The 11,975-nt window shown below is 41.2% G+C and overlaps 2 protein-coding genes across 3 annotated transcripts; both read left to right on the forward strand.

The window, feature by feature from the left end:
• Nucleotides 1-638: 638 nt before the first annotated feature.
• On the forward strand, nt 639-9,358 carry LOC135672971 (uncharacterized). Of its 2 annotated transcripts, XM_065181563.1 has the most exons (9): nt 639-1,002; nt 1,117-1,212; nt 2,433-2,543; nt 2,632-2,941; nt 5,106-5,196; nt 5,782-6,118; nt 6,194-6,342; nt 7,361-7,900; nt 9,226-9,358. In XM_065181563.1, the coding sequence occupies exons 1-8, from the start codon at nt 724-726 to the stop codon at nt 7,866-7,868; spliced, it is 1,881 nt and encodes a 626-aa protein (XP_065037635.1). In that variant the 5' UTR covers nt 639-723; the 3' UTR covers nt 7,869-7,900; nt 9,226-9,358. The 2 variants fall into 2 exon arrangements, with proteins under 2 accessions (XP_065037635.1, XP_065037634.1); XM_065181562.1 differs by lacking the exon at nt 9,226-9,358 and having other exon boundaries at nt 7,361-8,147.
• Nucleotides 9,359-9,857: 499 nt separating this feature from the next.
• Nucleotides 9,858-11,975, forward strand: LOC135672972 (phosphoribulokinase, chloroplastic-like). Its single transcript, XM_065181565.1, has 5 exons — nt 9,858-10,607; nt 10,675-10,759; nt 10,861-10,945; nt 11,243-11,487; nt 11,577-11,975. The coding sequence occupies exons 1-5, from the start codon at nt 10,051-10,053 to the stop codon at nt 11,826-11,828; spliced, it is 1,224 nt and encodes a 407-aa protein (XP_065037637.1). The 5' UTR covers nt 9,858-10,050; the 3' UTR covers nt 11,829-11,975.

Below are 11,975 nucleotides of genomic sequence, written 5' to 3' on the forward strand. Positions count from 1 at the left end.
CGAACCGAGATTAATAAAGCGTCGTCTTCGGGGATTTACCGTCGTCCGATAAGGAATCAGACGAATCCACACGCTCCGAATCGGTGGACCCCACAAAGAACGAAGGAGGCGGTTCTGGATAGCTGCAAGAATTTAAACAGCTAACAGCGTTTTCGAAACGAGATGAAGACGACACGTAAGGCGAGCGCACGTGCTTGCCGTATAAGGCACCGTGATGCTCTCCCTGCCCGGGGTTGCTTGTGGCCCAAGCGATGCCTCTGCGAACTCCAGCTTAGGGCACGTGCGCCGCATGTGAACGGGCCGACGAGCGCTGGAGCCGGAACTCGTGTGCTCATGCCATCGCATCAACAAATCCTGTCCGTTGAAGTATCATCTGATTTAAAATGTAAGGGACGAGATAAGAAGGGAAAAGGGTAATGGACGGTTATGGATGGATCTTAAGGTAGTGTATGGAATTGCCATACGGTCAGAGTTACCCACCTCCCCGTCCCTCTTGCGCCGCAAGACACATCAACAACAGAGCCCCGGACCGTCCGATACCATCGAAAACATCAATCGACGGCTTGCAAAGCCCCAGTGGACCACCTCGGTTCCTTGCGTTAAAACCCTTCGTGGCCTCCCACTCCAAAACCCTCGACTCTTTCCCAAAGCAGAAGAGGCCCCTCGACTCTTCTGCCCTGGGGGTTTTCTCCTCTCATTTGTCTACCGTCTCCGACGAAATCGATGGTGATGTCTCGAGCTGCGGCTGCGGCCTCCGTCCTGGCCTCGGCGATTATGGCGGCGGAGCACGTCCATGCCGACGGGACCTTCAATTTCTTCCCCTTCTCCTCGCAGCCGCAGTCGGTTGCGGAGGGTGGCCCTCCTCCGGACGATGTTGTGAAGGAGGAAACTAGGGTGCGGAATGACAACCCTCGGACCACTGCCGCGGGGTTCGATCCCGAGGCGCTGGAGAGGGGGGCCAGGGCCCTCCGGGAGATAAACAGCTCGTCGCAGGCCAAAAAGGTGCCATCTTTGTTGGTTGAACTTGATTCATTTGCGTTCGTTCTAGTAGTGTGAGGAGAAGTCTCAATGTGAGTTCGGCTTCTCAACTTGGGGTTGGTGCTGGTGATGGCTTAGGTGTTTGAGTTGATGAGGAAGCAAGAAGAGACAAGGCAGGTGGAATTGACTGCAAAGAAGGCGGAGTTCCAGGCAATCCAGGCTCAGCATGAAACGGTGAGTTTGGACGTACTTCTGGTACATCACTTGATGGCAAGTCCTTAGAGACCGTCCTTATAGGAATCAGGCACTCTAAGGACTTACACTATAAGAATAGGTACATAACGTTCTTGGTGGATGAAATATAATATGCTTATTCTTTTCCTGCCTGATCTGGTCACAAGGACATACCATGATGAAAGAATTTAATCCTCTGATTATAAACTTATACAGTATTGGATTGTCATTACATCCTTTCTTAAATGTTGATTCACATTGTACGATATTCCTTGATGTGTATCTTGAATTGAATGTAACTTTAATCTGAAAAACTCATTACGAATCTATATTTGATAAAGTATGTTGTTGCATGTGATTTTTGCAACCATGGTGTTTGTTTATTCTCCGTGTTCACCTGTACTAACTTACATTTATTCTTGGTGTTATGGTCTATGTGAATCTTTGAAATCAACTATCTGCAGTTATACATTATAATGATATTCTTTTAGTGAAGATTATAACTAGATGGAGTTTGTTTCTCCAATAACATCATACTTAAGTTGTCCTAGTTAGGGATTGCCTTTTTTTCAAATAGCCTACATGTTAATATAGTACAAAAAAGACCACCTGTTTAAGCCAACCATGTTGTAAGGGTGTATCAAGGTAGTTATAGCAGGGTAACCAGTACTCGAGTGTACATGTATGTTATACTTGGTAAGGCAATCCATGAGTGCTAGAAAGCAAAACAGAACTTCATCAGATGACAAATACAACTATGAAATATCTTGTTGGATATATTGTGAATGGCATATTTAAGCTCATGCACATATAATGGAACCTTCAAAATATTGCAAACTTGTTGCTTAAGAAAAGGAAACGAAATCATATCCTCTCACTTAGGACGTTATTAGCTTGATAGAATACTACCTCTATCTCTTAACTGTCACAAAACATTTGAATACATTTGCTTGAAGAATTGTCAGTGGTTTTTTGAGGACGATCGTTTTCAGGTGATGAAATAGTTAAATTGACCTGTCAATGAAGGTGAACCATGCAGTGACACTTGGATTATATATAGGGGTTATACTTCCTATATGCAAGAATTATTCATTTTTTTCCTATATATTAATTGAATTTTGGCTGCTTTATTTTCTTCCTGAAGTTGATTTTTATTCTATATATTTGCCTTGGATGCATGTACCTTCTTAGTCATGGTAGTTTTACACGTTCTCTTGCAGGATAGGCAACGTGTGATTTATGAAGAGCAGAAAAAATTAGCTCAACAACAGGCACAAACAAAAGCCCAAATGGCTAGATATGAGGATGAATTGGCCAGGAAGAGAATGCAGGCAAACCTTATTTTATTTTGACTAGTAGAAAGACCCCTTTATTTATTCCATTCCAGTAAAATCATGCATCTTCGATTGTCTCTGTCAGGCGGAGCATGAAAGTCAAAGGGGCAGAAATCAGGAACTTGTCAAAATGCAAGAAGAATCATCCATCAGGCAGGAACAAATTCGCCGTGCTACTGAAGAACAGATTCAAGCCCAGCGAAGACAGACAGAAAAGGAAAAGGCAGAGATAGAACGTGAAACGATCAGAGTGAGAGCCTTGGCTGAAGCAGAAGGAAGAGCACATGAAGCAAAATTAGCTGAAGAGGTAAATAGACGAATGCTAGTAGAGCGAGCTAATGCAGAGAGAGACAAATGGATATCAGCAATCAACACAACCTTTGACCATATTGGAGGTACTTTTGCAATGATGTATTTTAAAATTTCCAAAACTTATGCTGCAAAATAGAGTCAAGTTCTTTGGTACTACAGCTGTTATGTTTTTTTATTTAACAGCCAAATCTTAGGGTATGCAGCAACTGATAAAGATATACATGCCAATAGGTGACTTGTTTTCAGTTTTGTGGTTGGCCTAACAATTCCTAAATAGGGTGTCGATGGAGTGCACATGCATGAATGCATTTTAATGTGTTTTATGATAAGTACATTAATTTTTTGCTTATTTGAATGTGAGAAAGCGTCTTCGAGATATAACTGAGGGAGGTTGGAGCTCTTTAATGACAGTGAAAGAGAGTCAACTGAAGTTGCTGTTGGAAGAAAATAACTCATGAGGCCGTAAACTACACTATCATAGAAGTAGGAACTGCAGATTTTGGAATCCCAGTTCTTCAATTTCTCTATTCAACTGTCAAAGGATGTTCAGGTCCTACTAGTACTTATCACCTCAATGGGGCTTCCAATGTGGCCTATATGATTGCTTAGATTTTACACTGTTATTCTTAATGAAAAACTGTCTTGCTATAAGAGGCAGCATTTATGAGGAGCATGCTAGGAGTGGCCACATTGCTTTATTGACTTTATAATTAGGCTTTAACATTGTATTCTAAAGTTAGCTATTAAAGAAAATATATGCTTTTTTCTTCTATGATGTCTTTACATTGGCATGGCCAATATTTAAAGCTGTTAATTTAAAAACTTTGTGAGGTTGACGACATCACAAAGTGTTGAAACCATCATTTAAAATTGTGTTTTGCATATGATGTATTAATGTATGTCTTCTAGTTTTTGCCATATGAACAACTTTGAACAAGCATGATGCCCATAAGAAATATTTTCTCTTTTCATGATGCATCTATTGGCCTTGACCTGAATGTGTCTTGGTGATGGTAAATATTTAATGTTACCATAACAAGTCGGTGACTAGCTCATTATCAGCTCGTTTTATTTTTTCAACTATTTTTCCTCAAACTTTTATATATTTAAGTTGGTTTGGAGCCAATTGCATGGGAAGATTAAGACAGAATGTTTGTCAATTTATTGTAATTTTGTCTATAAATTGTTCTCAATGTAAGTAAACTATGGAAGTAATTATTGATGTAGCTTGCGTAACACTTCGATTAGTCTTACATCAGAAGTGGGCAAGACTAAGATTAACTCATAAGGGTATGATGAGTGTACTATTATCAACTTCAGTTTGAATATTTTGACTAATGTTTAGGTCAAACGAAATTGATGGACCAATTAGTTTATCAGACCCAGGTCGTGATATTTGATATCAAAGCCGACCTAGTATTTCGGCATAGTGAGGGGCCTTAAGTAGGAAATGGATACTCGTGGATGGAGTCAGAAGACTCATCACGATGTGGAGCTACCATTGAGTTACGCTTCACATGTACTATGCTATGGTTTGATCTGGACTATGACAAGCCTTGACGTCATAGTCCCTTGAGTGGGGAAAATTGTAACATCTCGATTAGTCCCACATGAGAAGTGGGTAAGGTTGAGATTGACTTGTAAGGGTTTGATGAATGTATTACTATCAATTTCAGCTTAAGCATTTTGACCAGTGATTTAGGTCAAACAAGGTTGATAGGCCAATTAGCTTATCAGGTTCGGGTCATGATATCTTATATCTTGGTAAAGTGTTTTTTTATGGTCATATCCACTTTTTAGTTTCCAGATGCCAACTTAAGTAGATATTCGGCAGATACTAATATATATGTGGGTATGAATCTGACATTTAACTAATACGGATCCAAATTGGGTTTGAGGTGGCTATATATGACAATATGCATGAGGAAAAAATACATAATTATCCTAGGACACATAATTATGTAGTCATATCTAGCACCATTATGACAAATCGATGTTGTCCAATAATCCAACCCACTGATCTATCTCAGCTCTATTTCATTCCTTTGTATTTTATGATCTTTTTTTTTCTTACTTCTTGTAGTATTTCCTGACCATATGAGTAGTAAACAATACTTTGTAATGTTCAAATAACATCATAGACTCTTAATGATGCTAAAGGTATTTTTTTTTACTTTGCTGCTAGTGAAGTATGAGTTCTCGTTTACTTCTTGGTTGCTTAACTATGTTCTTTTTAATGTTCTATAGGTGGTTTGCGGGCAATACTTACTGACCAGAACAAATTAATTGTAGCTGTTGGTGGTGTAACAGCTCTTGCTGCTGGGATATACACAACAAGGTATATCTTCAACAGACATTGGAAAGGTTCTGTGCCTTCTATTTTCCACGCAGTTGCCATATGAATATATTTGATGTTTTTCGTGGTTACTGTATTTAAGAGGAGATAAAGAAGTTGAAACATAAAAAATTGAAGAAATTACAAAGGCTGTATTCTAGAGCCAAACTAAACAAATGTTTTCAAGTTTTTTATTAGTTAGATGCTAATAGGGACCTGTCAATGTGGTAAGTTAACTTTTTATGCGGTCAGTATTTGATGGATTGCAGAGTCCAAACATATATCTAATATACATGAGAAAGATAAAGCATATTTCTAACAAGAAATATGGTCCCAGTTACATAATGGTTATTGGTAAAAGAAGTAACACAAATTCGAATACCTTTTCCATTCACAGAGTATAGATCACTTTTGCATATTTGTCCTAAAATGACAATTTTGTAAGTTGTGTGAACCTCAATTCATGCTACAATTTGCTAGGCTTCTTAACAACCTTGTGGCATAACCTTTTTTGTTCTTTCACTTATTTTGTGAGAGCCTTTTTATTGACAAGAACTTCTGGTTTTTTTTGTGTGCTTTTCATACCAGAGAAGGTGCTAGAGTGGTCTGGGGATATGTCGATCGGATTTTAGGTCAACCATCTCTCATCAGAGAGTCATCTCGAGGGAAATATCCTTGGTCCGGTTTCTTTGCTCGTGCCTTTAGCTCCACATCAAACAAAATGATCCGAGGAAACAATAGTGGGAAAAATGAAAATGGTTTTGGTGATGTGATTCTTAATCCTTCCCTTCAAAAAAGAGTTGAACAGCTTGCAAGTGCAACTGCTAACACGAAAGCCCATCAGGCCCCATTTCGTAACATGCTCTTTTATGGCCCTCCTGGTACAGGGAAAACTATGGCAGCTCGAGAATTAGCTCGTCAATCTGTATGTTGCTCTTACAACTCTCTTTTTTGAGTGAATATGTTGATCATTTTTTATTGATTGTTTCATGTTCTTCAGGGCCTGGATTATGCGCTGATGACCGGTGGTGATGTTGCACCATTGGGATCACAAGCAGTTACCAAGATACATCAATTATTTGATTGGGCCAAAAAATCTAGAAAAGGTTTGCTGCTTTTTGTTGATGAAGCAGATGCATTTTTGTGCGAGTAAGTGATTTCCCATTCCAGTGTTTTTGTTTTTAAATAACTGAATTAGAACAACTTTTTGTTTGTCCTAGATTAAGCTTTTGTTTTTGTTTGAAACAATCAGAAGGTCCAGTGGTACAGACCATTTTGGTTGGCTGCTGGAATGGAGTTTGCTGGGGTATTGAGTTGTGAGTTGTGACAGCACAAAACAACAAAAGAAGTTGAAGAAGCATAGCATATTTTTATCAAACTGTACCCCCCAAAAACCGAAACCTTTGTTGCTGCTGGAGCATATTGATACTGAGCTCATGTGATCCACTAGGTTACTGATACTGAGGTCTGCACTGGGCCTTGTGACGAGGTTGTCAAACCCTCTTAAGCGGGTGAGATTGTTCCACTATAATTTGTCCCACATTGAAAATGGGAGGGTCATAATGATTTATAGACTAGAGATGAGTATACTAAAGGAGATGACTCTTGATGTGAGAAGACCAAGTGGTATAGTGGAGGAAGGATGGTGCTGGAACAAAAAAAAGGAGTGCCACTTAGGGTTCTCTCAGTGACTTACTCAAGTAGGTTTTGAGGGTTTAGCCTCTTTTCTAGTTGCATCTTAACAGTTTAGGCCTGTTTTTAAGCAAGTTTCCTCCAGCTACCCGAGGCTTAGTTCTGATTTTTCTGGTCAAACTAGCTTGCTGTTTCTGATAACTTTTCACTCAAGACCTGTGGTTCTCTCTTTACTATGTGATCTCTTCTCCACCGACTTCTTATTCCTATTAAGGACCACCTCTTGCCAGTGATAGGGGTTCAATCAAAAGAAAAAGTTGCAAATATTGAGATCCTGAAGGCATTATGCACTAATTTCTTGTGGTTACTGTATCAAGTGGGTAAGCAGTGATGGCATAACCCATGGTTTTGAGTCTATAACATCATGCGTGTGTGTGTGCACGTGCACGTATGAATTTGAAATGCTCCATTTTTTTTCCTTGCATTTTACTGCATTTGATGATGTATCTCATTTACATGTAACTTCATTTTTTAGGCGCAACAAGACATACATGAGTGAAGCCCAGAGGAGTGCTCTTAATGCTCTCCTTTTCCGCACAGGAGACCAGTCTAAGGACATTGTGCTTGCCCTTGCCACCAACAGACCTGGTGATCTTGACTCTGCTGTTGCTGACCGCATTGATGAGGTCCTTGAGTTCCCTTTGCCCAGGGAAGAGGAGCGGTTCAAACTAATAAAGCTGTATATGGACAAATACATTGCAAAGGCTGGGGAAAGCAAATCCAGTTGGTTTAGTTTGTTTCGGCCTAAGCCACAGATAATAGAGATCAAAGGCATATCAGATGATGTAATTAGAGAAGCAGCAGCTAAGACCGAGGGTTTCTCTGGAAGAGAAATTGCTAAGTTGATGGCCAGCGTCCAGGCTGCAGTTTACGGAAGCAAGGACTGTGAACTCACCTCTGGTTTGTTCAGGGAGGTGGTGGATTACAAAGCTGCAGAGCATCAACAGAGGAGAAAACTTGCTGCTGCTGAGGGAGGTGCCTAATCCTTTCTTTTTCCTTGTTAGAAGAGAAACAGGTATATTCTCTGATTTCTTCATGTTAGAATAATAAATATTATCAGCCCTTTTCAGGGAATTTTGTTACGTTAAATTGATTTTTTTACTGCAAGTGCGAACTAGGAAACTGCTATATTTTTATCTTGTCTCACCATGATGAAAAGATTAGCCCCGGTCTAGCTTTTTGTATTTCTTCTAACAACAACATGAGTTACCAAGGTGTATGGGGAGACACACTTCTATGCAAAGATGATGTCAGTTTGTTTATCTGCTCTTGTTCTTGGATGGCAAACAGCAATCATCAAATTTTTGTCTGTTTTGTGTGGGAACCTTTTCTTGGAATGTTAAAATTAATCATATCTAATTATGGAAATTCTTTCATTTAGTAGGAATTCTTAAGAGTTGAAAAACATACTTAATCATGAGTTTTTTGGATTTGATTTTTGTCCAATTAGTTCAATAACACCAATTAGAATTCTAATGATACTTACCCAATGGACACATGAAATACAATATGGATCGGAGAGAGGTGGTAAAGCAAGTTTATAAACTCTGTCCAATCTTTCTCAGAATCTCAAATAGTCCAATAAATTTGATCTCCAACCAGAAGTTCCATGTCACATGTTATTATTATCAAAAAAATTTGTCTGCTTTGTTTCGTAAGTAGATATTCTCTTAACTGCTTTGATTTTTGTAATTGTTTCTTCAATTATATTATGTCTGTTTTGTATCATTATTGTCATTCTACCATATCGGTGATCTATATTTTCCAGCCTATAAAATTTCAAGAAGCAAGTTCCACCATAGGTTACCTTTTCTTCTAAAGTATACCTGAATCACTAACACAAGCCCTTAGCAAGATGGCAAGAGTTTATATAACTCTGATCACAAGTGAAGATCTTTCTGCTTTCTGATACCGGACTTGAATGTATATGCAATGAAGTAGAAAATATTTTTTTTTTTAGTCCAGAAAGAAAAGATGATGAGGTAAATTCAAGGCTAACTTCTAAAAAAAAAAAAGAAATCTATAGTTTCACTTTTTCTTTTATTAATATCCTCTTTTCTATTTATTCTCATATTCTGTCTCTTATTTTATAAAAGATAGAAGTTGAAATTATCTTTAGTTTCCACCCTATCACCTTCCTCCTATATCGTCTTTTATCTCGTTCCAAGTGCCATCTTAATTCTATACCCTCTTCCTATTCAATAATTTTAGTCTGTTGCTCGACTCTCATCCCACCATCAGCATCAATGACTAAAACATTATCATCCGTGGCATCATTATCGACCTTGACCCCATCGATATTCTCACCTTCTTCACTCGTATTCTCTCTCGCTCTTTCAGCTGGCAAGGGCACACAAGTGAGAACTACGACGAGAATGTGAGCACACGAGTGAGTGAGGACAACGACGAAGATGCGGGTGCATAAGTAAGGATGACAGTGAGAGCATGGGCGAGAACACCGACGAAGACAAGGGATCATATAATAGAGGTCAGAGATAATTTTATTTTTATTTTTTAAAAAAATAAAAGGTAGAATAAATGAAAAAGGGGCACTAATAAAAAAAAGTAAAAATAAGGTATTTTTTGGGAGAAAATTTATCCAAATTTAAATTCCATTGTTAAGCATTTAAAGTCAGAATGTTAATGTTCTTTTCCATTTCTATTTTCCTCGAGGGTAAAATGAAATGCAATCTCCCCTCCGTGGAGCTAATTAGACTATAGATGCCAAGTTTATTCAAATAAATAATTTAACATGGCCACCCTATCTTCTCAAATCCCACCCCTCTCATTCCCTAATCTCTAACCAGCCATGCCTTTTGTGCCGTGTGGCACAACCACATCTTCTATCATGGAATGTCCACCAAGCTTTCTCCACCCCATCCTAACCATCAAAAACCTCATCCTATCGACCACAAACCATACTGCAGCCAAGCCTGCAGAACTCACACACCCAGCACAAAAAAGATCTTACATGCTTGTGATTCATCTTATTTCTAGCCTCTCCAAACGTGTCCAAACCCATGGCCACCACCAAAGAATAGAAGAAGGCAGACCACACCATCCTTCTATCTTTATGCTCCCTCCTCCCCAGACTTCGCCTTTCACCTTCTCGTAGGGGAGAAGAACTGTGCAGCTCCGCTGCCATTCCTGAGCAAGACACCGAAAATGGCAACCTGCACAGTCTACCCTGCTCCTTCCCTCCACTCCTCGTGTTCCTTCCCCGGTCCGGCCAAGACTTACTTGGGCTTCCACCAAAGGCAGGTCATCTTCTTCACCGGTGGGAGGAGAAGCGGCAGCAGAGGAGGGAGGAGTAGCTCAGAGATCTCCTGCTCTGCGGAGGCCAAGACGGTGGTGATAGGACTGGCGGCGGACTCGGGGTGTGGTAAGAGCACCTTCATGAGGAGGCTGACGAGTGTGTTCGGAGGCGCGGCGGAGCCGCCCAAGGGAGGCAACCCAGACTCCAACACGTTGATCAGTGACACCACCACTGTCATTTGCCTGGATGACTACCACTCTTTGGACAGAACAGGGAGGAAGGAGAAGGGAGTCACTGCCCTGGATCCCCGGGCCAATGACTTCGATCTCATGTACGACCAAGTGAAGGCTCTCAAGGAAGGAGTGGCCGTGGACAAGCCAATCTACAACCATGTCACCGGCCTGCTTGACCCCCCTGAGCTCATCAATCCACCCAAGATTCTGGTCATCGAAGGACTGCACCCAATGTGAGCGAGCTTTTGATGCTTCCTCATTTAGCGAACAGTCTGATGATGGATCTTTCACCATCTGTAGGTTCGATGCCCGGGTGAGGGACCTGTTGGACTTCAGCATCTACTTGGACATCAGCAACGAGGTCAAGTTTGCATGGAAGATTCAGGTAAATCAAGGACTAGAAATCTTGGCTAGTTCTGTGACGATGAACGAAGATTACTGGTGAAATGCTCTCTGCATTAATCCATCGGGTGTTGTGAATCACAGAGAGATATGGCGGAACGTGGGCACAGCCTTGAAAGCATCAAAGCTAGCATAGAAGCTCGAAAGCCTGATTTCGACGCTTATATCGGTACTTCCATTTCCATTAGATGAGCTGCAAACCACAGTTCGTTCATTCGGAAGCGTACATTTGAGTATGTTTGAGATGGCATTCGATTGGTGCCATATTAGCACAGTATACGCACTGCAGTAGAAATTTTTGTTAAGGAACAAAGTTAAATTGGCCAACATCAATCTATCAACGTAATGAGATCGGATATCAATTCAATCTAAAAAACTTAGTGACGTGCAATTGGTTCTTCCTCCATCGTTCGAGAGAATGTGTGTATGAGATGATTAGGATTCAGTGGGGGTGCGTTGTTGACAGATCCACAGAAACAGTACGCCGACGCCGTCATCGAGGTTCTGCCGACCCGGCTGATCCCCGACGACAACGAAGGAAAGGTGCTGCGCGTGAGGCTGATCATGAAGGAAGGGGTGAAGCACTTCAGCCCCGTCTACCTCTTCGACGAAGGCTCCACCATTTCCTGGATCCCCTGCGGCCGGAAGCTGACCTGCTCGTACCCCGGCATCCAGTTCTCTTACGGCCCGGACACCTACTACTCCAACGAGGTAACCCGTCGCACCTCCTTCCATCGATGTTACCATCGCCAGCTGCTTCACCCTCCTCTTGCTGCCTGCGTGTGTGCGTCCGTGGCCAGGTCTCGGTGTTGGAGATGGATGGGCAGTTCGACAGGTTGGATGAGCTGATCTATGTGGAGAGCCATCTGAGCAACCTGTCGACTAAGTTCTACGGGGAGGTGACGCAGCAGATGCTGAAGCACGCCGACTTCCCCGGCAGCAACAACGGCACCGGCCTCTTCCAGACCATTATCGGTTTGAAGATAAGAGACTTATATGAGCAGATCGTTGCCGAGAGGGCGGCTGCCGCCGTTGAGGCAGCCAAAGTCTGAGAGCAGTCGCCATTACAAAGACCAGTCTTATCATCTGCTGTTCTTCTACACATGGCTATCTATGTTCTCACGTCATGTAATTTACTTGGAATTGTAAGATAGGAGAGATGGAATACTTTCTTCAGCAATCAATTGTGCGTTTCTTTA

The sequence above is a fragment of the Musa acuminata genome, chromosome BXJ1-5, assembly GCF_036884655.1.
Source record: "Musa acuminata AAA Group cultivar baxijiao chromosome BXJ1-5, Cavendish_Baxijiao_AAA, whole genome shotgun sequence".
Classification (NCBI taxonomy): domain Eukaryota; kingdom Viridiplantae; phylum Streptophyta; class Magnoliopsida; order Zingiberales; family Musaceae; genus Musa; species Musa acuminata.

Excerpts from the sequence above, each read along its gene's own strand:
- LOC135672971 (XM_065181563.1), top strand. The coding sequence starts at position 724 with ATGGTGATGTCTCGAGCTGCGGCTGCGGCCTCCGTCCTGGCCTCGGCG. Across the intron at positions 2,544-2,631 it reads TGGCCAGGAAGAGAATGCAG|GCGGAGCATGAAAGTCAAAG; the intron begins GCAAACCTTATT and ends TGTCTCTGTCAG. Across the intron at positions 6,343-7,360 it reads GCAGATGCATTTTTGTGCGA|GCGCAACAAGACATACATGA; the intron begins GTAAGTGATTTC and ends TTCATTTTTTAG.
- LOC135672972 (XM_065181565.1), top strand. The coding sequence starts at position 10,051 with ATGGCAACCTGCACAGTCTACCCTGCTCCTTCCCTCCACTCCTCGTGT. Across the intron at positions 10,760-10,860 it reads AGTTTGCATGGAAGATTCAG|AGAGATATGGCGGAACGTGG; the intron begins GTAAATCAAGGA and ends TGTGAATCACAG. Across the intron at positions 11,488-11,576 it reads ACACCTACTACTCCAACGAG|GTCTCGGTGTTGGAGATGGA; the intron begins GTAACCCGTCGC and ends GTCCGTGGCCAG.